General features: G+C 38.5%; 1 protein-coding gene across 2 annotated transcripts in view; it reads left to right on the top strand.

Annotated features, from left to right (window-relative positions):
- The window catches only part of CYP39A1 (cytochrome P450 family 39 subfamily A member 1), an 80,329-nt gene that overhangs the window by 8,900 nt on the left and 43,586 nt on the right, over positions 1 to 27,843 (top strand). Inside the window, exons 2-7 of one of the 2 annotated variants that reach the window (XM_019667517.1) lie at positions 844 to 979; positions 2,951 to 3,125; positions 5,612 to 5,761; positions 6,667 to 6,760; positions 12,552 to 12,656; positions 17,469 to 17,559. In XM_019667517.1, the coding sequence (XP_019523062.1) occupies positions 844 to 979; positions 2,951 to 3,125; positions 5,612 to 5,761; positions 6,667 to 6,760; positions 12,552 to 12,656; positions 17,469 to 17,559 (751 nt within the window). The remainder of the gene's footprint in view (positions 1 to 843; positions 980 to 2,950; positions 3,126 to 5,611; positions 5,762 to 6,666; positions 6,761 to 12,551; positions 12,657 to 17,468; positions 17,560 to 27,843) is intronic. The other variant, XM_019667518.1, reaches the window with a different exon arrangement.

The raw sequence follows: 27,843 nt of genomic DNA, 5'->3' as shown, positions 1-27,843 counted from the left end.
TCTCTTTGTCCTGCCTCTTCTTATGTGCCTATAAAACCTTTGGCCATGCTGAGAGGCGGAGATGGCCTTTGGACAGGAGTCCTGCCATCCTCCCAGAATGCCAGCATGTTGAATAAACCTGCTTTTCTTTCCACCAACCTCATCTCTCAAGTGGTGAGCAGCCGGACCTTTAGCATGGTCACAATAGGATACAATAAAGTAGGATTTACATAGAGTTGGCTGAATCTGTCAAAATTTAGAATTAATTACCATACACAATGACTATAATTTCTTGACTATAATTTCAGCTTTGGGGTTCTTGAGCAATGCTATCTTCAACATAACTCATGGCCCTGTAACTTATTTATCAGAAATGTTTACTAATATGATCTGTTTTTTTTTTTTTAATTGGGGAATTGGGGGATGGGAACAGCGCTGGGGAATTGGGGAAGGTGAACAGACAAGTTGCTGTCCTTTTGTTCTTCAGTCTAGTTGTGGAGGACGTTGCTTCACTGGCCCAAGTTGGCACCATCATTGCACTCTTCCCGGGCGAGGATCAGTCGCCGGCTTCTGGATGGCTGCTCACGGTGGCTGCTGGCCACTCACGCTGGCTGCTGGCGACACACAGTAGCCCATGGCAATCCACTGCCACAGGGGCTGCAGCCTACGCCATCGCCAGAGATTCACGGGCAGCCCAGCTCTAGGTTGAGCTGTTGTTCAGCATCTTAGCTGTGGAGGGCAGTGTCACTGGCCCTCATATGTGGGATCCGAACCGGGGCCCTCTGGTGTCCCAAGCCAGCTCTTAACCATTGCGCCACTTGGCCGGCCCCAATATGATCTGTATATATGTGTTGTTTTTTTCAGTATGGACCAGTATTTACAGTCTTTGCTATGGGACTCCGAATGACCTTTGTTACCGAAGAAGAGGGAATTAATGTGTTTCTAAAATCCAAAGAAGTAAATTTTGAGCTAGCTGTGCAAAGTCCCGTCTATCGTACAGGTAAAGAATATTTTCAGATAGTTCATTTGAAATATGACACTGGAATCCAGGAGTAGTTTTAAATGACAACCACATCCTCACTCCTTTGTCAAGAATGACGAGGCCCCGTTATTCTTTAGAGTAGGGAAAGAGTTTGGAGAAAAGGGTCTGTAATGAGTTTGGTCATTGAAAAACAAATGATAAGTAGCCTAATACATTGAGATCTCAGGTGTGTAAGAGATGAGCTTACCTCACTGATGTTTTCTGTGGAAAAATATTTGGAATCTGTATCCTTTTATAGCTCCCAAGATGCCGCTAACCATTCTGCTACTGTGTATACAATGTTCTACAGGCTGTAGCTCTTGGCTTGATCACATGTTGCTCCTCTGCTTCCTGAAAGTAGAATTCCATTGCTTAGTAAGCCCTTTGCTAGTGGCATTTCCTGACATATTCAATAGGTCTATTAAGGTAAGTGGGTACCCTTTCGCCAATTCTTTATCCTCAGAGACTGCTGGATTGCACTGGTCAGCATGCTTCCAGTGTGACTGTCTACCTGTGTTTCTTCCCAGGCCACAAACAAGCGTGCTCAAGCCGTTTGTCCTCCCAAGAATGCAGAGCTGCTTCATTTGAACCTGGTTCTTTTCTGTTTTCACCATGCCTGTGCTTGCTTTTCCTGTCGATGGCTTCTTTCCCTTTGCTTCCCTTTTTGCGTTATTTCTCAGGTTCCTTTTCATGTATCCTGTAGTGCATTTTTTTGCCATTAAGACAAAAAAAAAGTTTGTTTTAAAAGCTGTCAGTGTTCAATAGCATGATTATTTTTTCTTCTTGCTTGCATGAAAATCACAATATGTGCTTTAAATTTGACTATTTAGTACTTCTTGATATTTGGACTATGGAGTCCCAAATCAAAGAATGTAAATATTTGGAAGCCTCTTGATCTGTAAGGTCATATATGCCTTCAGGAAAATATACCGGCTTATTCACGTGTCAGGTGTATGGAAGCGGTCAAGTTTCTACACCTGTCCCTCCCCTGGGGACTTCCATGTTTAAATATTTCTGTTTAACAGATAAAAGATGTTAATATTTACTACTGACACAGCTTCTCATTCTTCTCATATATTTCCCTAACACAGAAGATGAATGCCCTAGGGTACCTAAAAGTTATTTTTAATTCACCTACATAAAGCTTAACCTACATATAATAGAATGATGAAATACAAAATTAGAAATTATTTTTTGAAAACATTACTTTGAAGAAATTATACAGGATTAAAGAAGAATATAAAGGAACAATGAGTAAAAAAAAACTCACTCATACTCTCACTACCCTAACCCAACCAGGAGTGTGCCCTGTGGAAGGACCATGAACGCTAAAAAAAATAAAAGGGAAATAGTGGGGCCAGCGCTATTCATAGAGTTTGGAAAGGCCTCCCTGGTGGAAGTAATATTCAAGAAGTTGCTTAAAAAAGAAATAGAAATTAGGAACAATTTGGAGCTTGCAGGAATGGGTGTATGGGGGTGGGGTGAGGTGGGTCAAGTAGAGAATGTTCTGAGCAGATAGAACAGCTCATAAAAATGCTGGGGAGTATAAAAAAGTGTGTGTTTTCAATATACCTGAAATCTAGATTTAGAAGGGGGAGGGCTGGGAATACCACTAGAGAGCTAGGATGTTGGTAGAAAGCCTTATAAACTTTGATAAGGATGGGAAGCCAGTGAAAGGTTTTAAACATGGAAATAACATCACTAGATTTGTGTTTTCCAGAGAGTTTCTTAATCACTGACTTATAGATCATCTCTTAAAGTAAATTACCTTACAGACTTTTACTATTGCACAGTGTAGTATCACCTAATATTACTTGCAGGAGGTTATTTTATGTATTTGGTGGACTTTGTCTATATTCCTTACTGTATATAAATAATAGTAGAGGTATATTTACTGTTTGCTTCAAGGAGTTGTTGCTTCTTTTGAAAATAGTTTTCTCTGTTTTATAGCATCAATTCCAAAGAATGTCTTTTTCGCACTGCATGAGAAACTTTATATCACAATGAAAGGGAAAATGGGTGCTTCCAACCTGTGTCAATTCACTGGACAACTGACTGAAGAAATACATGAACAACTGGACAATTTAGGCACTCATGGGACAATGGACCTGAACAACTTAGTAAGGTAAATAGATGCATTAGTATTAGTTCATCTCGTTCTTTGGGAATAAAAAAATTTGAATCCATACATTGGACTTCAGAAATTATCAGGTGGATTAATGAAGTCTACCTAATTTCATTAAACAATTAGGAGATTTTGTTAATATTTTAAATTGTAATTAATGGGCAAATTTCAGTTTAGCACTATAATTTTATGGTGAGCAAATAAGCCAATACATTTGAATACATTTACAGTAATTCCATACAATTGTGTATGCTCTGCATGGATTTATGTCTTAGAATTTTCATGTACCCATCAGAATTTTGATATATCATTCAGTGCAATTTGTAATTATTACAACAAGTGGACATTGAGAGAACAAGGGAGAGGAGAGACTAATCAAGTAGATGACAGGCATCCAGGAGATGTTTGTGAGACATGAAAAATTGGCTGAAGCAGTCAGTGTGGACCTCGCTGCAGAGTCCTAGAGGGAAAGTGCTGAAAGACAGACGAGACAGGAAAGGGCTGTAGGCATACAAGTTTGGAAAATTAAGTTCACAAACTCATCCTAGAAAAAGTGCTGTATACCTCATTGCTGAGTATCACTACGGTCACGTTCCAAGTACTCCCCTTGGGAAGCTATGCACCGATGCCAGTGCCTAGTCCACCCTTCAAAGCAATTTTGGAACTCTTTTTCTGGAATGGCCATCAGAGCTGTCGTCATGTTACTCTTGATGTCCTGAAAGTCATCAAAATGTCTGCCTTTCAATATGTCCTTTATCTTTAAAGAAAGAAGTAAAGAAAGGATAAAGAAAGAAGTCATTGGGGGGCCAGATCACGTGAGTGGAGAGGGTGTTCCAATACAGTGATTTGTTTATTGGCTAAAAACTCTCTCGCAGACAGTGCCCTGTGAGCTGGTGCATTGTCGTGATGCAAGAGCCATGAATTGGTGGCAAAAAGTTCAGGTCATCTACCTTTTTCATGCAGCCTTTTCAGCACTTCTAAATAGTAAACTTGGTTAACTGTTTGTCCAGTTGGTACAAATTCATAATGAATAATCCCTCTGATATCAAAAAAATGTTGCCAACATCATTGCAACACGTTCGTGAACTTAACTGTCAGGGCTCATATTTCAGCCATGTTCTTGAAGCTTTCTGGCAAGGGCTGGGGCATGGCAGCCATGAGAAACATTCCCCACGTGTATAGGAGATGTGGGAATTGAAGTTTCCTTAGGCACTTTTCCATCTCAGTGAGATACTGGGGTACTGAAGGCAAGATGCAACAGTTCAGGCTCATAAAACAGAACAACATTTAATATTTTGTCAGCAGTCCAGAAAGAAAGAGAGAAAACAAACAAAGGCAACCAGCCAACTGAACTCTTAGCATGTTCAGTATCTACAACAAAACAGCAAATTCTCAGATATCTTTGAAATTTTGGGGGAAGAAGAGCCTGAAAAATTTCTGGGGAGAAAGGGATGGAAAATAAAAATGAAATAACTAGTACTTAGTGTTACTAACCTGAGGCATATTAAAAATCATTGATGGGGCCGGCCGAGTGGCGCGATGGTTAAGAACTCGCTTGGGATGCCAGAGGGCCCCGGTTCGGATCCCACATATGAGGGCCAGTGACACTGCCCTCTACAGCTAAGATGCTGAACAACAGCTCAACCTGGAGCTGGGCTGCCGTGAGTCGCTGGCGACGGCGTAGGCTGCAGTACCTGTGGCAGTGGGTTGCCATGGGCTACCGTGTGTAGCCAGCAGCCAGCGTGAGCGGCCAGCAGCCGCAGTGAGCGGGCCGTCCAGAAGCCGGCGACTGATCTGCCTCGCCAGGGAAGAGCGCAATGATGGTGCCAACTTGGGCCAGTGAAGCAGTGTCCTCCACAACTAGACTGAAGAACAAAACGACAGCAACTTGTCTGTTCCCCTTCCCTAATTCCCCAGTACTGTTCCCATCCCCCCAATTACCCAATTAAAAAAAAAATCATTGATATTCATTTACTTAAGTATGCCACAGTAATCATTTTATTCACCTAACAGTAAAACTTGAGAGGTACTATATTTCAATATGCAATAGTTCAAATTTGTAGGATCCTGTAAGATTAGGAAATTTGGTGACTAATATTGCCCTGATTCTTTGGTTATTTTTTGCTGCTTTCTAAAAGCATGGACTCTATCTTAGTTATAAATAAATGTTTGTTGAAATTTCACTGAATCAATTTATTTTTGTCTTTATTTCTTCTCACATTTGTCAGAATCTAACAGTGCTTACTAAGAAAGCATTTTAAAATCTTGAGATAAATAAGACTACAATTTTAGTTACCCCTAAGTCATCATGACAGAAATAGGCAAATATTAAAACCTCTTAAGGGTGACTTTTCCCAAAAGAATCTCTCATGCATTATTATCTAGCCCCTATATCTAGCTATTAAATAATGCCTTCTTTGGTATCCTGATTTTATGTTCTTTTTGGGTCATTGGTTCTGACTTTTTGTATGTTTCTGTCTTTGTAGGCATCTCCTTTATCCAGCCAGTGTGAATCTGCTCTTTAAAAAAGGTTTGTTTCCCACAAACAAGAGGAAAACCATGGAGTTTTATCAGACGTTTCAAGCTTATGATGAAGGTTTTGAGCATGGGTCCCAGATGCCAGAATGTCTCCTGAGGTAGAAGTTGTTTTCTATAATGAATCCATTGACTAAGCTGTTCTCACCAATTCATGTATCTCTTCTTTTTCTGTTCTAAGTAGGTATAACAGCAGTTTAAGTGGAAAAGAGAGAACTATTTCTTTTGACCAGTTTTTGTATATGTGTGTGTGTAAATTGAGGGAGGGACAGAAGAAGAGATATACATGTTTTCCTTTTTAAAAAAAAATTCAGGAGCAAAGATGAGAGAGAATGAATACGAATATGAGAATGAAGAATTTATTTTGAGGCCTTTTATCCCATTTACAACTTACCATGCAGTTTGGATCCGTGTTAAATCATCAAGTGTGGCTAGTCTCAGAATCAGAAATTGTCCTCATTCTTTCTGAGGCAAAAATAGGTGTGGTCAAATGCACTTCTCAAAGCTGGCTCAGATAAATGTTTACACAATGGCTTGAATAAAAAGTAACTCATGGTTTTTTTATTTCTTGGCAGTTGGTCTATGATGGTTAATGCTCGGAAAATATGAAAGAGATTACAGCCAGTTTGTTTTAGCTGGCTTAATCTAACAATGGGTCCCGTGCTAGTTTTTCATCCTTCTATAACTGACAATAGCCAGAGTAAAAGTACAATAGACCAAGCAGATCAGTCATGAGCCCTGTTTTTTTATTCAGTGCTAATTCTGTAGGAATTTAAACATTTATTTGCAAATGACACTAAAATGTGGCTGCATTGCCCCTGCACTATTTTCTTTGTAGACAAATAAACCTGAAGGGGTATGTCTTATGAAATTCTAGCTGAAGATGAAAAAGAAACTTGGAGAAATAATTATAATTCCGTAGACATTTCCCCTTTTCTACTGTGACCTGTTACTCCTAAAGTACTTTCAAATTAATTTACATACATATTTCTTTTTTCTCACTTAGAAACTGGTCAAAATCCAAAAGGTGGCTTCTAGCATTTTTTGAGAAAAACATTCCAGATATAAAAGCATACAAACCTGAAAAAGATAATTCCACGGTAAGTATACCTTAGCTTTTTTTTGCTAAAATATGCGAGATGAAGATGAAGACAGTAATAAACTATGATTGTTAAAAATATATTTTTGCTAAAAACCATGAGATTAATCAGATACCATTTTTGTGCCAAGCACAAAAGTGTTAGACATACTTACATACATTATTTCATTATTACATTCTCACAACAGTGAGGTAGCTGTTCATCCTTTCTACATAAGAAACACCAGACGGTATGGACCACAAAACAAAATCCTGAGGTTCTTTCTTTATTTATATATTATACAGTTGGCTGTATCAACAGTGACAGGTGGGAGTTATGGCAAATTAGACAAGGAAAATAAAGTTCTACAATAATTTAAACAGCTAGGCACTCGGTGTCAGTGTCTTAAGTATCTAAATATGTGTGTGGGGGGGTTTGTTTGTTTTACATTTTTATTGGGGAACAGTATGTTTTCCCAGGACCCGTCAGCTCCAAGTCAAGTAGTTGGTTCAATCTAGTTGTGGAGGGCATTTTTCCAGGACCCATCAGCTCCAAGTCAAGTCATTGTCCTTCAGTCTTAATTGCAGAGGGCGCAGCTAGCTCAGTTCCAAGTCCCGTCGCCACCCGTTGGCAGCTCGCGGCCGCTCAGCTCAAGGTGCCGTGTTCAATCTTAGTTGTGGGTGGGCATAGCCCACCATCCCATGCGGGAATCGAACCAGCAACCTTGTTGTCAGAGCACGTATTCTAACCAACTGAGCCACCTGGTAACTCCGACATATGTGATTTTTTAAGTGTGGCCCCCAGGCTGATGGTACCAACATCACTTGGAAACCATGCAGCCAGAAACTCTGGGCAGATTCAAGCGATTTGTGGTTTAATCAGCCTTCCAGATGGTTCCGATGCTTGCTAATGAATGGTTCTCAGCCCTGGCTGCTCCTTAGAATCTCTGGGAGCTTTTGAAAATGACCTGGTTCTCCAGACTCACCTTCAGAGACTGGAAATTCTTTTGGTCTGGACTGCCTGGGCTGAGATCCAGTCCCCAGTTATATGACCTTGGGCATAATATCTAATCTCTTGGCCTTGGTTTCGTCACCTACCTCAGAATGGTGGGGATTAAATGAGTTACTGTTTGTAAAACATTTAGAACATAGTAAGGACTACCTGAAAGTTTGTCATTGTTATTATCATTTAAAAAATCATTTTAGATCTTTTCATATTTAAAGATGACATCAAAAGTTTTTTTTTTGTTTTTATAGCATCACAAACAACTCTGCTTAACACTGCAGAGGAAGAGACCCTGAGGAACAAGGAATGTGTGATTGGTTAGGTACCTTCCTCCTAAATAAAGGGAATAAAAAGCGATCCTGTTAGGCCCTTCATTAACAAACTATGTTTCAACGCATGAGCCTATTTCACAAACAGACCCAGACAAACGCACATTTTTGTTTGCATAATTTTCCAGGATTTAGGGGTAAAGCCACTTAGGTATAAAAGCTGCACTCAGATACCTCTGTAATCTATGAGCCTTGCAAAAAGGTTTTTAATTCCACAAGTAAAACTCCCTACCAGCATTACTTCTAGAATGGCATCTGTTTTCTTACTCTGAAGGGATGAGGCATTTGAAATCATAGGTACTCTGACTCACTATTTGAATAAAGGCAAATTTTGAACCTCACTGAAGCTAATCCAGTGTTTCAGACTTTGGGACAGAATTCAGTGTGAACATTCATTAGCAGTTTAACTTCATTTTTCTATGTATTGCTTCTGTCTCCTTCTGGCAGTGTTCCCACTGAGGTTTTTTTGTTTGTTTGTTTGTTTTTTTAAGTCAAGTAGTTGTTTTAATCAATCTAGTTGTGGAGGGCACAGCTCAGTGGCCCATCTGGAAATCGAACCAGGAACCTTGGTGTTATGAGCCTGTGCTCTAACCACCTGAGCCAACCGGCTACCCCCTGAAGTTGTGTTTTCCTACCCACATTTTTTTTTTTTTAAATGTGGGCTAAGAAGAAAATAAAAGATTCTATTGTCTTCTACTACATAAGTAGATTTCAATGGCCTAGTTAAACAGAATGCTGAAAGAAGTTTTCTTGTGTTTTGTGTGTTTTTAAAAAAATATTATACACACATTTTGTCATATCATAAACATCAAATGTGATTTCTTTTATGTTATTCTAGATATACGTGGAACTAGTATTTTCATTTATAGAATAGCATATCAAAAGAATGAAATACATTTATAGGATTTTTCATGAAATATAAACATTGTGTTGTAACAGTTTACATTGTAAGTATGACAGAAACGAGCTTTAAATGAAATTTATACTTGAACTATTTTCAGTTCTGCTAGCCCATTATTATTGAAACAATAAGACATTGCTAACTTTTATGGGGTATTTACTCCATGCCAGGAATAGTGTAACTGGTATATGACAAATTCATTATTCATTTATTTCTTATAACACCTTTCAGACCCAGAAAATGGGGGATTATTAAAACTAGAAATCTGGGGATTAGAGTGGTTAATCACTTTTGAAACATTCCATGCCTTAGTAAGTAACAGCAGCAATCTCTCATCATATATTTTCTTCTATAGTGATTTAATAGTTATTTTCTGTGTTGTATGCTTGGAAGCAAAACTACCACCTTATTGTACCATGCAGTTCCCTTAGTCCCTAATCCACGAGAGTTATGGGTTGTGTCTCTCATGGGACAGTATAGTGTGACTGAGAGCGCGGGCTCTGGAGCCAACGCCATACTCACAGGGTTTGAGTCCCAGCTCAACCATCCACAAGCTACATGTCCCTGGCCAAATTCCCTAACTTAATTATGTTCTGTTTCCTTAAATGTAAAATGAAGATAATAGTATTTGCTTCTTGGAGTTGGGTGAGGATTGAATGGATTAAATACTTATAAAGCACTTAAAATAGTACTCCCTTAGCAAACAGCAACTAGACCTTAGCTGCCATTATTTCTATCACCTCACCCTGAGTTATTTAAGATTCAAAGTTCACGAGTAACTTCATGAAAATGTTACAGTGTCTGAATGTCATCCTCATGATGGGAATAAGCACAGGCCAATCTGGGGAAACCTTTCTATGAAGAAAATACCTTCATGGAATTCATGTGATGACCTGAGAGCAATCATATAGTTAGGTAGCCTTGGATGAGGCCATGATCTGACCTGGCACCTTTCAAGTCAAATGTCAGGTCTCTGCATGGTTTTAGAGAATTGCAGTGTTGATAAGACATTGGCTTGTAGGCTGAGAATCTGCAGGGCTCATAGGAGTGTGGTTTTCTCCTGAGTACTCTAGAGATCTGTGTTTCTGTGTTGCTTGCATTTTCCTAAGAGTAGAGGTTTATTAAAAAAAATGATAATAATAGATAACATTTGTCAAAATGGTAATATGTACTAAGTTTTGTTTTAAGCACTTTATAAATAGTAAATCATTTTATTCTCACAACAATCCTATGAGGTTGGTACCACATTATGATCATTTTGTAGATGAGGAATCTGAGACACAGGAGTTTAAAGTAACTTGCCCAAGGTTACCCAGCTCTTAAATAACTAAGCCAGGTTTCAGTTCCACACGTAAGAATCTTGGAAGTTGTCACTTCATCCTAACGACAAATAAAAAGCTGAACAGACTGAAAAATCAACAGCTCTTCTTGAATCCATAGGAGAGACAGGATAAAGGTCAAACCACTACCCCCAAGATTGAAGAGACCAACAGGCAAATACCTAATGAATATTTTCTTGAGAATTTTTACATCTATGCTTATGAGAGATATTGATCTGTACTTGCAATGTCTTCGTCTAGTTTTGGTATTAGAGTAAAGCTGGCCTCATAAAATGAGTTAGGAAGTACTACCTCTATTTCTATCTTCTGAAAGACATTGTAGAGAATTGGTATAATTTATTCCTTAAATGTTTGGTAGAATTTACCAGTGAACCCATCTGGGCTTGGTGCTTTCTGTGTGGGAAAGTTACTAGTTATGATTCAATTTTGTTAATAGATATGGGCCTCTTTAGATAATCGATTTCTTCTTGTAAGGGTTTTGGCAGATTGTGTCTTTCAAGGAAGTGGTCCATTTCATCTAGCTTATCAAATTTGTGGGCAAAGAGTTGTTCAAAGTAGTTTATTATCTTTTTAATTTTCTTGGGTTTTATAATGATGTCTCCTTTTTTCATTTCTGATATTAGTAATTTGTGGTGTATCGCTTTTTTTTTCTGACTTGGCCTGGCCAAAAGCTTATTGATTTTTATTAATGTTTTCAAAGAAACAGATTTTGATTTCATTGATTTTCTCTATTGATTTCCTTTTTTCAGTTTCATTGAATTCTGCTTGAATTCTTATTTCTTTTCTTCTGCTTACTTTGGGTTTAATTGGCTTCTTTCAGTGTCTTAAGGTAGAAACTTAGATTGTTGATTTTAGATTTCTTTTCTAATATATGTATCAATGCTGTAAATTTCCTTCTAACCAATACCATACAGAGTATTTTCACTGCCCTAAAAAGTCCTCTATCCTCGGCCTATTCATTCTCGGCCATAAAACACACCTTAACAAATTTAAAAGAATAGAAATCATACAGTATCTGTTATACTTTCAGATCACAACATAACTAAAATAGAAACCAATAACAGAAAGGAGAATCCAAAACATGTGGAGATTAAATACACTTTTAAATAACACATGGGTCAAAGAAGAAATCTTAAGAGAACTTAAAAAAATATTATATTTTGAAACAAATGAAATGAAAACAACCTGCCAAATTTTGGGATGTAACAAAAGCAGTGCTTATAGCAGCTTTATTCATAATTGCCGAAACTTGGAAGCAACCAAGAATACCTTTTTTTGTATGTGAATGGATTATAATGATAAATATGTATATGTCGTTACACGTTTGTCCAAACCCATAGAGTGTACAACATGAATAGTGAACCCTAAGGTAAACTATGGACTTGAGGTAATTATGATTGTGTCAGTGTAGGCTCATCCTTGCTGAAAAATGTACCATGCTGCTGAGTGATGTTGATAATGGAGAAGGCTGGCTATGTAGGTGTGGGGGTAAAGGTTATATGAGCCAGGTCTGTACAGTCCTCTCAGTTTTATTGTAAGCCTAAAAAGGTAAAGTCTTAAAAAAAAAAGTTAAGGTAGGTTTTGAACCTGTGCAGTGAGAGAATTGAGCTCCGGAGTCCCTATTGTGAATTACCATCCTAGGAGTAAGTATGTAAATCCCTTAACTGCAAACCTAGGAATGGCAGAAATAATACCTTTCAGATGAAAGAAAGATGCATGGTCTCGGGCTGGCTGAGTGGCGTGTTGGTTAAGAGTTGGCTTGGGACACCACCTCTGAGCAGCCAGGCCCTGGTTCAAATCCCACATGAGGGCCAGTGACGTTGCTCCCTCTACAGCTAAGCTGGTGAACAACAGCTTGATCTGGAGCTGGGCTGCCATGAGTCGCCGGCGAAGGTGTAGGCTGCAGTGGGGCTGGCCGGCAGCGGGTGTGAGCTTTCGTGAGCTGCCATGAGCTGCCGTGAGCGGTCGCCCAATGGCCAGCGAGCGACTGCCTCACCCGGGAAGAGTGCAATGATCACAATACCAACGTGGGCCAGTGAAGCAATGTCCTCCACAACTAGACTGAAGAACAAAAGGACAGCAACTCGTCTGTTCTCCTTCCCCAATTCCCCAACGCTGTTCCCCTCCCCCAATTCCCCAATAAAAATCTTAAAAAAAAAAAGCATGATCTTTTGTTTATTAACATCAGTCTTTTGTCACATACCTGTGGTTTGACAATGTTTATTTCCTTTAAACAGACATTAATGCAGACTTTGCTGGATATCATAGAGATGGAAACAAACGAGCAAAGTCCAAATTATGGGCTTCTACTACTTTGGGCTTCTTTGTCCAATGCCGTCCCTGTAAGTATATTAGTAAAGTAAGAGTTACATTTCTGTTTGTACACTTTCTATTTTTCCCTTCATCTTTCTTTTCTTTTCCTTCCTTCCTTCCTTCCTTCCTTCCTTCCTTTCTTTCTTTCTTTCTTTCTTTCTTTCTTTCTTTCTTTCTTTCTTTCTTTCTTTCTTTCTTTCTCTCTTTCTCTCTTTCTTTCTTCCTTTCTTTTGACTTTTTATTGTGGAGAAGAAAAAGACTGCAATGGAGTTGCTTGTAAGATAGAAAAACAAAACCGACGCCTAAGAAAATCTCATAAGATCACAGAGGAGGCAAAGCAGAGACCTGAAGTTCATTCTGTCTCTGAAATGCAGCATGTCACAGACTAAAGGGGAGACCTTGCACTTTGGGGTCAGTCGTGACAATACCTGCTTAGGGATCATTTTCTGTGTCAGGCAGTGTGCTTCATATGGGTGCTGCAAAGATGCATAAGGCTTGACCCCTACCTTTTATTGGGAAGACCATAGGCAAACAGATAGTTTAAGATAGTATTGAGCTTGAATCCAGATATCACCAGTCATAGCTTATAGAATCTCATGGAGGTCAGTTAAACTCGGAGCCTCCATTTCCTTGTCAGTAAAAAAGGGATAATGAAACTCCTAGTATGGTCCTAGGATGTGGGAACTTCTTAATAGTCATTCTCATTTCTCTACAAGGTTGTTGTGAAGATTTGAGAGAAGCCCAGCTGGTGCCTTGATGAATATTAGTTATTTGTCTTCCCCCATACCCTTCCTCTGTGCACCATTTCCATTTGTATTACTTGGCCTCTTGGTCTTGGAAGCTTCCCCACGAAGGGAGCTGGTGACACTGGAACTCACAATACGTCTAAAGAGAGCAGAGACTTTTTAACCGTTTCTTTTTAAAGCTGCTATGAACTAGATTAAAGCCATGAGATCTGACTGCCACTTCATGTTCGATGCACACTGGTTCCTGTGTCAGGGGGATTTCACATTAGCCTAAGGTGCACTTATATTATCTGGGAATGAAAGGGTAACCTTTTTCATATGTTTGTGTTCTACTAAACGGGAACATTCAAACCATCTCTAATGATAAATGTCGTTTTTCTTCTAACGAAAAGAAATAAGATGTTTGAAGTTTTGTTTTTTTCTCATTCCTCTTATGATGTTCAGGGCTGTTAAAGGCTTTTGAATACTGATCATCTGATTTTCTTTAACCTGTTTTTAGTGGGAAAAGAGGAGAAATAGAAATTCTGGTTTCTCTGCTCAAATGTGTGTCAACCACTAGAAAATATTAAATTTCATCTGGCATGGGCAAGTAAATAGTTAATCGGTTCCCCTTCCTTATGTACCACTAATATTAATCTCTGATTTGTCCTTACATAATTTTCTTGGAAACTGATTCAGATATAGCAAAATCAAAAAGCAAGCATCAAAACAACTCCCAAAGCAGCAACAAAACAGCCACGCCTGTCACAGGATTAATTTTCAAGATCCCATGAGAAAAGTCCCCCAGAAGAAAGGGACACAAAGCACCATTGATCTGACATACGGAAAGTCAGTTCTTTGGAATTTGTTCCTGGCACTGGTCTGAAAGGATTTAAATTATTAATTTCAGAAAGAAAGTGTCTGATGATTAGCGAAAGGTCCATCTCACTGGTTGTTGTTGGCACTTCCAAGAGGCAGCTGGTGTGTGGGCAGAGACCCTGGAAAGGCTTTAGGTCAGATCCAAAGCCAAATCCCAGTGCTGGGTAACAGTGGGCCAGTTATATAACCTCTCTGAGCCTCAGTGTCCTCATCTCTAACCTAGGTTTCATGCTAGTTGTGAGAATTATTTTAGTAATAAATGGAAAGTGGCGGCTACCAGTCTGTGGCACAAAGTAGGTGCTCAATAGATGTTATTATAGTTTTCTTCTCATAAAAAGTAAAGCCATGGTTTCAACCAATCATTTTTTTCAGTGGTGCATTAATAATGAACTGCCCTGGCTTCTAGAACTTGACCACTCAAATGCCCCAGGGTGGGAGTGGCCACTGGTGTCCTGGCTTCTGTGATTTTCAACTGCCACCTAGAAAGCCATCGAAAGTCCTGCCAGAAGTGTACCTGACCTTTCTTGGTACTCAGATCATATTCTTAGCTTCTCGCCTGCTCTGTGCTCTGCCTTGAGGCCCGTGGAACTCAGAACTGAGGTTAATATTGGCTTGCTACAGGGCACTAGGAGGCTCCGTGATGGCCTAGGTGAACTTGGCTGGACTGGCCCAAGATAGTAACAATGATGTATGAAATTATTTCTATGGGGAAACCATTTCCAAGTTCCAAGTAATTTCTGACCCCCAGATGAACTTTTTGAGAACATTTTTGCAAGTCTAATGTTAAAGCTGACATTTTCCCTTTATCTGCTCCTCTGAAGCTCTTTCAAAACACTTTCAGAAGTGACCTTCACCCCCACAGTCCATCCCACCCTCAACTCTACATCATTTATTGTCTGTGCCTCCCATTCCCCTACATTTAGCTATTTGTGATCCTGAGTGTGTCTCATATCCCAAAATAGATGTGAAAGTTCTTTGGGCAGGAATTATGTCTTATAGAAATGTGTGTTTACCATGATTGGTAGAACATATCTGACATGTTATAGAGGCTTCCATCAATATTTGTTAAATCTTTTTGAATGGAGTAGTAATGATGCTGAAGAATATGCTCAATTCATCTTCTCTATGACACAGCAAGGCAGAACTTTCCTGTCCCTTGACACCTTTGTTCTTACCTCTCCAAAACAATGGAAAGGCATATTAGTGGCTGCCTCTGAAGTTCAGTGAGTCAGCTGGCCCCTCTTTTGCCCGGCCCTCACCGTGAACTTGACCCTTTGGGCAAAATATTAAGTGATATTTTGGGGAGCAGCTTTTAACTCCTTTCCAAATGTGGGTGTACAAACACCTCATGATCACTTATTCTTGTCTGTTGATTCAGTAATGTTTATATACTTGACTCTCTTCTAGTTCCTTTTCTTTTTTTTAAGTAACTTGGTTTTCTAAAATAGAAAATACCGGTAATATAAATTTTTAGATGTGAAGATGCTCTGTGAGCATTTTCTGTAAAAATGCAGTAGACGATCTCTAGGGTAATTTTTCATAATCTGAAAAATGCCACAGAAAGCATGTCTCCAATTGTCCTGGCCTCGGTTTACCACATTTATCCTTGCGCTGTCAGTTTAATGTCACAGAGGGAAAAACACTAAGCAGTCTATTGAATTTGGCTTTGTCAGAGCACTTCCTTGCAGACAATTGCTCTCCCTCTTTTGACCACAGAGGGGAGTATTGGGCTTATTTTAAGGTACCTAAATTGCTTCCCGAAAGAGACAAAAAGACTAAAGTTACACAGTTTTGTCTGAGTCATTTCAGGACTGGTTTTCCTAGATGACATTTCTTTCACAATACATGTTTACTGCAAAAACATGAGAGGGAAACCTAAGCATCTTTTAATGATTTTATAAAGGTTTTCTTCATTGTAGAACCTAAAAATAGAAGTGAAAACATTTACTTGAGCTAGTGGAAAGCTAATATTTGAGATGTATAGCAGTATGATTTTATTTTATAATACTACAATGAGGAAAGATCTGAATCACTTTCGTTTGGTCCAGAGAGAGAACTTGTAAGCATACTACATGTAGTAACACCCCATGAACTTGCACGCACCTTATGTTTAATAGGGTGTGAAAGGACCCGATTTTTTTATATTGAGTGCTTTCATAATTTAGTTTATGAGATATTAGGTATAGTTTTTGGGACTGATTTAAAATTACCATGTTTCATTTGCAGAATGTATGATTTGCTAATTCATTTGTATTTCAAGGAAATTAAATCTTGAAAAATATTTTTGTTTTGGATTTGGATTAATATTCTTAAGTGTCATAATGTGTTGTTTCCAAATATTTAATGTATGCCTATATAATATTTTATATTGCGTATTAGTAAAAAACATCCCACTTTTCTCCTTTTTTAAAGACAGTTTAATCTATATAAATAATACGAGTGCTGACAATTACATTTGCAAACTAATCCTAGAAAAAGTGCTACGCACCTCATTGCTGAATATAACTATGGCAACTTCAAAGTACTCCCCTTGGGAAGCTATGCACTGATGCCAGCACCTAGTCCACCCTTCATAGCAACTTTGGAACTCTTTTTCTGGAACGGCCATCAGAGCTGTCATCATATTACTCTTGATGTCCTGAATGTTATCAAAATGTCTTCCTTTCAATATTTCCTTTATCTTTGGGTAAAGAAAGAAGTCATTAGGGACCAGATCAAGCAAGTAGGGAGGGTGTTCCAATACAGTTATTTGTTTACTGGCTAAAAGCTCCCTCATAGACAGTGCTGTGTGAGCTGGTGCATTGTTGTGATGCAAGAGCCATGAATTGTTGGCGAAAAGTTCAGGTCGTCTAACTTTTTCATGCAGCCTTTTCAGTACTTCCAAATAGTCAACGTGGTTAATTGTCCAGTTGGTACAAATTCATAATGAATAATCCCTCTGATATCAAAAAAGGTTAGCAACATCATTGCAACAAGTTTGCTAATTTAATTGTCAGACCTCGTACAGTGAAACTATAGTGACAGAATAAAATTATAAATTGGACCTCTTAGAGATAAGTAACCTCTCTTTAGTTCATAAAACCTAGTTATTTTAAAAAATGTTCTTTACTAACATGCTTTTACATTTAATTTAAACATTTTTCTTATTTCTTTTAAATGTTTGTGACTAATGCTGGGTATGCTTTTCTTCACTTTCAAGGCAGGTTGTATGTTTTAATAGATGTTTTTCTTTTTAAGGTTGCATTTTGGACACTTGGATTTGTCCTGTCTCATCCCGGTATCTACAGGACCATTATGGAAGGCATAGCATCTGTGTTTGGCACAGCAGGTACTAAAATTGAATTAAATTACATAATTGAACAAACATCTAATAATATGTGTTTGTTACACATCATGGCCAAAGTCAAATGCCCAGAATTTTATAGACATTCAACATAGTCCAAAATTGAATCTAAGTTTTTACGTTTCAAGATATAAATTGATCAGGTAGTTAGTATCCTAGAATGTAATTACTCCCTTGTTTTCTAAATGCTGAAATAAAGCTGGAGAGATGGTGATTTCCTGAATCTCCTTACATAAACATTAATATATAATGTGCAGGGCTTTTTCTTCTAATCTCTTGGCCCCATAATCTCAATTGAGCTATAAGTCCATAGTTTTGGAATGCAGGATTTTCCAGATTTTATAAAAGTAATATGGTGCATATTGCATATATTATATAACAGTACTAATGGGTATGGAGACCAGGTAACATTTTACCAGCAAAGGAATTATTTTAAAAGTTACAGTTGTTAAAGATTTCCGGGTTTAGAACTGCAGATAGGGATTGCTGCCTTTCCCTTTTTTGTTTCAAATTCAAGTTCTTCAGCTGTCATCTGTTTTAAAAAGCAGGGATAAGCTTGAATGGAGACTGTTAAACTACTTGTTTATTCAGCATAATTTGTCCTGTTTTGGGAGTAGAATAAAAAAAAAATCTTAATATATATATATATTATGTATCCTGATATAAAAAGAATAACAAATGACTTGATTTTCTTAGAAAACAATATAATAATAAGACAGAAGGTATGATGCCAATTAACAGTTGACCCTCCTTTCATGATTGCTGAAAATATTTTATTTGGAATTTTGTATTTCCTTTTGACTGCTCCTCACTGAGTTAAACCAAAAAGCAAATTGGTATCACCAACATGAATGTCTAAGCCATCCTGTCTCTGAGCCTTGAGTGTAAATCAGCAGGTGCTGGATGTCGTCTCATAGAAATGGTGAGCTTTAGAACCAGAGTGCCAACAGTGCTAACAAGTGAGCTCTGGAGATACAATGGTGAATGGAAGAAAATACTGCTTGCTTTTGTGGTGCTTACATCCACAAAGCTAATGAAAATGGGCATGTCTATAAATGATAAAAGAGAATGCGTCCTGGATTGTTGCAAATTCTCCTTTACCGTTTCCTTACTAAGAGCCTTCTCCAGACTTAAAGCTTTCCAAATTCCTGGTGGAAATGGTGAAGATCACGTGGGAAACCTATCTGACCTCAAGGCCACAACACAAGTATGACATTCATCTAAATTTCACAGGGCTTAATTAAGTCTTGAGCACAGTTGTAACAGAGAAATAGAAAACCTTTTCTCCTTCTCCACAATCTGGTTTATTTTTAGAACCTATTTTCTCCTCTGGCAGAAAATTGCTCCTTCAAATCGTAGTGCCAGTGGAATAGCTATACTCTATCAATGCTTTCAGTTTATGACTCTTATAGAGCTGAAAACAATTTATTAACATATAGAAAACATTTTTGCCATGCTTATATAGAAACACTTCAGATCTATCCATGCATAAGATGTAGTAGCAGCTCAGGAATTTAAATGTAAGAAGAGACCGCAGATCTTCGGAGGTTGATATCAAGGCAGATATCCATGTGCCCATACAAAAGATCCTGTCAGAGAAAGAACACCAAAATTCATGCAACAAAAATCTGATTCAATGGGGCAGTTTTCCCATTTTTATGCAAATTTCTATCACAAGATCATCATTTCCTTCTTAGAGATGTCCTTAGTGAATTTTCAACTCTGCCTCCTTCTGGCCTCAAACTTCACATAATGTTTTACTTTATATCGTGGTGTTTTACATTAATTGGTTTTCAGATATTGAAATACCTTTGTATTCCTGGGCTAAATCCTACTTAGTCAGGGTGTATAATCCATATAAAACATGTAATTTTTATGTATCACTGGATTCAGTTCGCTAGTACTTTGTTTAGGAATTTCACATCGGTATTAATAGGGGATATTGGTCTATAGTTTTCTTGAGATGTCTTGGTCTGGTTTTGGTATCAGAATAATTCTGGCTTTATAGAATGACGTTAGAAATGTTCTCATCTATTTTTTTAGAAGAGTTTGTGAAGGATTGATATTAATTCTTCCTTAACCATGTAGTAGAATTCACCAGTGAAGTAAACTGGTTCAGAGATTTTCTTTGTGAGAGGTTTTGTTTTGTTTTGTTTGTTTAGTGACTTTCTAAAACTAATTCTGTAAAAGTTGTATTCTTTATCATATGTGGCCACTTATGTCTCTGCTTGTTTAGTTTAGTGGTCAATTCATACTTGGACTGAGCTTTCTTTACACTAGGAACCAACAAGTTCTTTGCCAGTGGGCTCTGTGTGCATGTGGATACTGCCTTCAACACTCGGCCAGGCAGTTGACAACTCTGCCTTAGCTTTCACTTCCTGCTTGAATAGAACCTCAGAGTCATTGGTGATACCCTGGGGCCTTCTCAGGTCTTTCCTGAGCATGCGTAAAGCCCTGGGCATTCATTTAGCCCTTCATAAATGGTTGGCCTTCAATGTCTGCAGAAATGCACTGAACCCCTTCAAAGGCCTTCAAGCATTTTATTTCCTAGCTTTTTATTTTAATCTTTTTGGTTTGCCTGTTGTTTGTCCCAACTATTATCTATTGCCTCATGTTCCTGCAAAGTTAAACAATTATCTTTAAAAGTTTTCATGCAAAACCCCTGAGGAAAAGACCTTTTTCCACTGGGAAGCTCCAAATCAGGTCAGATAAAGACAGTCTTGCAAGTGGGATTTTCCAGGGAACTGCCAGATAGGTCACATAATGAGAGTTTCCTAGGAATGTGGTTTTGGAGTTGTTTCAACCCTGTTCTGCTCCCTCCAGTGTCTGCTGGGCTACTGGTTTGCACTATGATTGCAGGCTATTCGTTTTCAAGTTTACTGTGGAGCAGTAGAGAGGGGGATGTCAATAGGGCAGGTTAAAATGGTTAAGCTTGCTGTTTTTACCAAGATTCAGTACTTTTCTTTTTTTTTTGGATAAACATTCCCTGAATTGCTGCAAGCCTTTGGTTAATTTCCATAGATCTGAAAAAGTTGACTCTGATAATTTTTACGAGATTTCTCATTGGTTTTAAAGAGGCAGTTTTTGGAATCCTTACTCTGCCATTTTTGTTGACATCACCCATACATTTTAAAATTTCTTTTAGGAACCCTTTCAGATTCTTGTGGGTTAACCTTTCATTCATCTGTTCATTTGCTTGGCCCTCAAACATCTCTTGAGTGCCCGTTATGTCACTGTGTGAAGTACCAGGGCCATGAGGGTGAGTGAGGTGTGGTGCTTGGTGCTCTCAAGGAAGCTCGTGAAGCGCTTTTTTTTTATAATAACGAAAGCAGGTTTGGAAGTTTCCAGAAGAGGCTAGGAGAGAAAAGGGACCATTTACATTGTTTCTTTGGAGATGTGTACCTGCTGATGAATTTTGTGGGTTTTCTGGGCCTGGAGACTTTTCCTTGTTCTCATTCATCTTTGAGTCAGCTTGAGTGTCACTTCCTCAGGTAGGTCTTTTAAGCTGCTCTATCTAAAGTCCCTTTCCCTTTAGTGGTTCTCTGGTTTGTCTCTCTCTTTATTTCCTTCAAAAGAATGATTATTCATTTATTAGTATATTTATTCATTTATCCTCTGCCTCATTTACCAGAACATAATCTCTCCAACAATAGGAACATGTTTGTCTTGGCCTCGATAGTACCTCCGGCTGTGTTGAACCAAAATATTACTCAACAGGTATTTTCTGAATGAATTTAATGAACAAATACAAGAATATGTTTTTAAGAGATGAGTGTCTTGGTCTAGCCTCCATTTGCAGATCTGTCACCCATCCCATCAGACAGTTTATTGGAAATGAATGTTTTATGTAAAGTTTTTGACAGTTCTCTGTACTTCATTTTTGAGTTAGCAGAACCCTAGTCTCAGCCAATATCTGATCAGTAATTTGAGACACTGAGTAGTCTCAAGCCCAAGAATCCATATGAATAATAATGAATGCTAGCATTTCCCTAGGGTTTTGAACTCTGTAAATTATTTTCTTGCCTAAGATGTAATTTTATCCCTTGATCTTGGGTGAAATGTACATTATCAAATCATTGAGAATCTGATAAGTAAAATTTTGCTTGGTTACAGAGTTTTAGGTTACAATTCCTGGAAATGAGTCATTTTGTTTTAACCTTTAATTTATAAATTACGACACATTATTTCAATAGCCTGTCATAACCTCAAAAAAGACATTGTGAGAACTGAACCAGATTTCCTGGGTTCAAATCCAGTGTGAGACCCTTACTAATGATATATCCTTATTCAAGTTACCAAATTCTTTAAGCCTGTTTCCTCTTTGGGATAATGTCAAAATAAGAATGCCCATTTCGTGAAATTATTAGGAGAATATAGCAAATATAAAGTAGATAGCACAATGCATGTTTTATAAATCTTAGCTATGACCAAAACTGATGTAACCATATCAGTTGTATGAAATTTTTATAATTTTCCCATATCACAAAATTAGTAACTATTATGAGTCTTCTGCTTCCAAATATTATTCATTGTTGTTTTTTTGAAATAACAGATTTCCTTGAATATTTATAGCAATAACTAAATTTTATATATATTTGCAATCTTGTGAAAGGACGGAAGTACAGCAGAAATATAGCATGAGGCTATTTATGTCTAATATTATCCTAGAGGATAGAAATAAAAACAATGAGAATAACATTTACGAAGATAGCACTCACTAAGTACCAGGCCCTACTCTAAGTGCTTTTCTTATTGACTCAGTCCTTGAATCATCCCTTCTAAATGGTATTATTTACCCTTATTTTAAACATGAGGAAAATGAAGTACCAATTAGCTAATTTACTCAAGACCACACAGCTAGTAAATGGCAGAACTATGATTTGAACCAAAGTTTGTCTGGCTCTAGAGTTGACAATACAAATGAGCAAATCTCCTTGTTTCAAAATGTTACTCAGAATGCCTGAAGATGCTTAGATCCAATTTCTAGCTTTATTCCAAGTTGCTTCCATATTAAGCTTCCTAAACCACAGCTCTGGTTATATGACGTGGGTACTCAGAAAGTATTCCTGGAGTAATCACGTTCACCTGCCTGAGCCTGATGGCCACCATGGCCTTGGTGTTCTCACCCACCTTTGTGTGCAGAATGAGAGTCTAACTCAGGTAGACCTTTGACCACCCTCTAAAAATACTCTACATTTTCTTTCTGCTGTGTGTTACATTTGTAACACTAACTGTGACTTAATTTTGATACCTATATAAGACTTTGCTCCTAAGTAAATTTAGAGATTAGAAAAAATGTTTTCTAAACAAAACACCTCATTTTTGATTGACAAAATATGATAACCATATTTATAACCAGACTTTTCTAAAACAATATGATGTGGCTGTCTTGACAATGAAATTTACCCAAACAAAATAATGGTGACTGTTAATAAGCACTAGTAGGTATGATTTGTGGTTTATATGTAGAATCAACTTTACGTATTGTGTACCTGTGTCTTCATCGGACCAAAGTCACCTAGACATGTGGATTCCAACCCCTCTAAATACCTCTAATATTATGTTCCATTTATCACCAGTTCCCTTGGTAGATCCAACTTCTCTTCCTCCACTGGTTCTTTCCTCTTCATCTGTCAGATCCTGGTACTTACTCTGCGCTGAGCAACATCCAGTGGCCTCACGTCTCACTCAGAGTAAAATCGAAAGCCTTAATGAAGGTGGTTTGTCATCTCAACAATCTCTTTGCCACCCTCTTCCTTGTTTATTTCTCCCCAGCCACACTCATTCCTTCATTCAGCAAATATTTATTGAGCTCATATTAGGTGCCAGGAAATGTTTTATGAGTTTAAGATATACAAAAAAAAAAAAAAAAGATTACTTCCTTTTTAGTGCTTATGTTCTGGTAGGGTAAACAGTTAACACAAACACTAAATAGTTATATAAATACTTTGTAAAAAAGAAAACAGTGCAGAATAGGGAGGATCAGTAGTGCCAGGAGTGGGGGCAGGTGGTAGCAGTACATGGTTAGGGCAGGCCTATAGTCAAAGTGAGATGTGAGCAAGGACTGAAGATGGTTAGGAGTTAGACAAGCAGATATCGAGAGGAAGAGGTGGTTGGGGTCTGATATGCAGGTGTGGTGGCCTTACTGTGTTGTCACGAAATTCTCTGAGGTCCTTCCCATCCATGGCGTTTCTGTGGCATTTTATTTCCAGAGAAGAATGTGAGCACATTTCTAATAACCCAATTTAACATATTTATTAGAGAAAGTATGTAAAGAGGAGACGATGTCATGGCTTCCATCCCCACTGAGACTTTTCCCTTCTTCTCGTGACAGCCATATGCCCTAGTCCGTCCTAGTTTCCATCATCACCACAAGAATCTGCTAGATTCTTGGCTTTCAGACTTCTGCCCCCTACAGATGTTTCCAATGTAAAAAGTCCATCCATTGCACACTGATCACAGCAGAAAATCTGGGTAGATGTGTCTTTTCCTCATCCATTCCCTCTTACCACATTGGAGATCACGTCTCCTTCCCTCCCGGGCTCTATTCACTTTCCCAATAGCTGGACTTCGTCGCTTTTACTTTTTCTCCACATTGGTCACTCTGGTTACTCATTCTGCAGTTTATGAGCAAGGATTCCGAGAAGCATCAGCAGAACCTAATTATAGCTGATTTGGTTAAAAACCAAATGATTAAAATTATGTCAGGTAGTTCACAGAACTTCTAAGAGGGCCAGACAACCAGGCAGGGAGGGTCTATGGCCTGAAACAATGCTCCCAATCAGGCCACAGGACAGGACTGCCATTACTGCCAAGCACACCGTGGCCTCTGGCACAGGATGCTGAGTGACACTGTGTCCCCAGAAATTTCACCCTGCAGAAACTGCAGGTGCTGCCAGGGAAAGTTTTTTTCAGTCTCCATTTCTTTACATCACTAACTTTATTATTTTTTTTTAAACAACTCTTTAAAGTAGGTTTTTTTTTTTGTTTTTTTTTTTAAGGATTTTATTGGAGAACAATGTGTTTTTCCAGGACCCATCAGCTCCAAGTCAAGTAGTTGTCTTCAATGTAGTTGTGGAGGGCACAGCTCCGTGGCCCATGTGGAATTGAACCGGCAACCTTGGTGTTATGAGCATCGTGTTCTAACCAACTGAGCTAATTGGCAGCCCCAACATCACTAACTTTTTTTTTTTTTAAAGATTTTATTGGGGAGTTGGGGGAAGGAAACAACGCTAAGGAATCGGGGGAAGGGGAACAGACAAGTTGCTGTCGTTTTGTTCTTCAGTCTAGTTGTGGAAGACGTTGCCTCACTGGCCCATGTTGGTATTATCATTGCGCTCTTCCCAGATGAGGCAGATCCGTTGCCGGCCTCTGGATGGCCGCTCACTGTGGCTCTTGGCAGCTCACGCCGGCTGCCAACCACTCACGCCGGCTGCCAGCCACTCACGCTGGCTGCCAGCCACACATGGTAGCTTATGGCAGCCCACTGCAGCAGGGGCTGCAGCCTGCACCGACGCCAGCGACTCTCGACAGCGCAGCTCCAGGTCGAGCTTTTGTTCACCATCTTAGCTGTAGAGGGCAGTGTCACTGGCCCTCATATGTGGGATCTGAACCGTGGCCCTGCTGCTCAGAGCTGGCGTCCCAAGCCAGCTCTTAACCAATGCACCACTTGGCTGGCCCAAACATCACTAACTCTTGATTCAAAGTCTGGCTTGGTAGATCTGATTGGCAAAGTCTAGTTTTCATGGTAATATCCTAACTTCATAGGATGCCAGGAAAGCAAAAATCAGGCATTTTCCCACTCTTTGATAGTAGTCAAGTGTCTACTGAAGCACAGGATTCAGATATTGCGTAGCCAAAACCAACACATATCAATGCATGGGTAAATAATGTAATGTGTGTAGATAATTACATATGTGAGTATAAGAAATAAGTACATTTATTATATTACTATCTAAATATATTTTATAAATATAAATACATTTTATAAATATAACTATGTAGCTTTGTATCTGCATATCTCTGTGTGTATGCACATACATCCCTCCTTTATTTCTGGGTGAGGTGACTTCTTGCTTGCAGACTAAGTACAATTAAGTCTCCTCACCTTTCTCATGAAACTTCACACTTGTATGAACCATGGAGAGTTTTAATAAACAGCACAACAATTAACTGAAACACCTGTGTGCTGACCAAAGATAAACTCTCATCTCCTTTATTCTGTTCATTGAACAATCCACACACTGGCAGTCCAACCAAATTTTATTTATTATTATTGTTTTTTAAGATTTTATTGGGGAATTGGGGGAGGGGAACAGCATTGGGGAATTGGGGAAAGGAACAGAGAAGTTGCTGTCCTTTTGTTCTTCAGTCTAGTTGTGGAGGATGTTGCTTTACTGGTCCATGTTGGTATTGTGATCATTGTGCTCTTCCTGGCTGAGGCAGTAGCTCGCTGGCCATTGGACAGCCACTCACGAAAGCTCACACCAGCTGCTGGCCAGCCCCACTGCAGCTTACGCTGTCGCTGGCGACTCATGGCAGCCCAGCTCCAGGTCAAGCTGTTGTTCACCATCTTAGCTGTAGAGGGTGCAGCGTCACTGGCCCTCGTGGGCTCTGAACCGGTGCACTGCTGTTCAGAGCTGGTGTTCCAAGCCAACTCTTAAACAATGTGCCACTTGGCTGGCCCTGTTTTATATGTTTTGATAAAGAGAAGTTTTTTCCTAAATCTCTTCCTCTTCCTATAGGGTTTGATCTGTTCTCAATATAGTGAACATTGCTATATCCACAGAGCTGAAGAAGAAAATTAAGTTGTTCAGATTTTTATTTTAATGTTAGATTATATATTATGATGCGTTCCATTTTATTTAAGTATTTACATTTTAATTTGTTTAAGTAGCATGCCATTAACCTACAATGATGGTTTACTTTTCTTTTTCATTTTATTTAAAATGTAAGAATACATATTTAGATGCTTCTTGCATTTTTAGCTTCATTGTACTTTGTTTTTTCAAGATAACTACTAAAGGATTACTAGGTCATAAAAGATTAATCAACACAGCATAAATAGATATATTTATGACCCAAAGCACTCCCAAGACATTAATATTTGGGTCCTGTTTAAGACTGTGTTTTAAAGCAATGTTCTCTTCTAATTCAGGATTCTCACTTAAGTATCTGCCCACCAGCAGAGGGTCATTCTATCTTAAAAACAAACAAAAAACAAATAGAAATGCATCTGAATTTTTGAGCTAGTTGCATTTGTCCCAGTTCACTTATTGTTTTTAATGTAAGGTAGCATACACAGCACACTTTTTTTTTGCCATTCAGTTTTACTGTGTACTTATATAAGGAAAAAATTACTTTTTTTTCTGTTAAATTACAATGAATTGGGTTATGTAATAGAAATACACCTGCATCAAATTGATTGATATCTTACAAAAGCCTCATAAAAGGTACATTACAAAATTTTCATTGGATGAGAGTCAGAAATTCGATTCATAAGTGTCAATCCTGTTACTCACTCATTGTGTGACTTCGGATAAAAGAGAAAATTGACTCAGAACCAGCTAATAATGATTTTGGTACCACTGTGTTCTGATTTAGCAGCAAGTATGGGGATATAACAACACTGTCAAGTGGCCAGGTGCTATTACATGGTGACATTGACTCAGATAGTTACACTCACCTGACATTAGTGAGAAAAGATTCTGTCTCTGCTCATATTTAAAAACAAGTATAAAAGCTAGCAGAGTGATTAGTGAAGCTCAGCTCCTATGCTGATGTTCTAGGCAAATTCCATGTTGCTTTCATTATTTCAATTACTTCATCAATTGTACTTCATCGCATGTAAACATTTTCATTTATTCTTGAAAACTTATCTATCGTTGTCTCTTACCAATATTATAACTTTTATGCATGCAGCTTCTATCCACTTGGATGTGTCCCAGTACCATCTTACCAGCCAATAGCAGCGTTCCTGGGCAGACTCCATTATGGCATATCAAAGACCCAAGTCCCTCCAGCTAAGGGAAGAAACGCACTCTCATTACTACTCTGCAGCCTGCCAGGACTCAATGGCTGATAGCCAAAGTTGTGGCTGTGATAGATTCTTGGCCCTTTGGACTTGCATGTTGACCAAAATATTGAGGAAAGAGATCAAGTAGCAGAGCCAAGGGCACTCCAATGGAGTTATGAACAGAGGACAGTTATTTTATTTAAAAAAAAAATCTCTCCACTCTCGCTGGTAGTGTGACAATATGAACCTAATAT

This window comes from Hipposideros armiger, unplaced genomic scaffold (genome assembly GCF_001890085.2).
Source record: "Hipposideros armiger isolate ML-2016 unplaced genomic scaffold, ASM189008v1 scaffold_499, whole genome shotgun sequence".
Lineage (NCBI taxonomy): Eukaryota > Metazoa > Chordata > Mammalia > Chiroptera > Hipposideridae > Hipposideros > Hipposideros armiger.
This window is presented reverse-complemented; position numbering and strand designations above follow the sequence as displayed.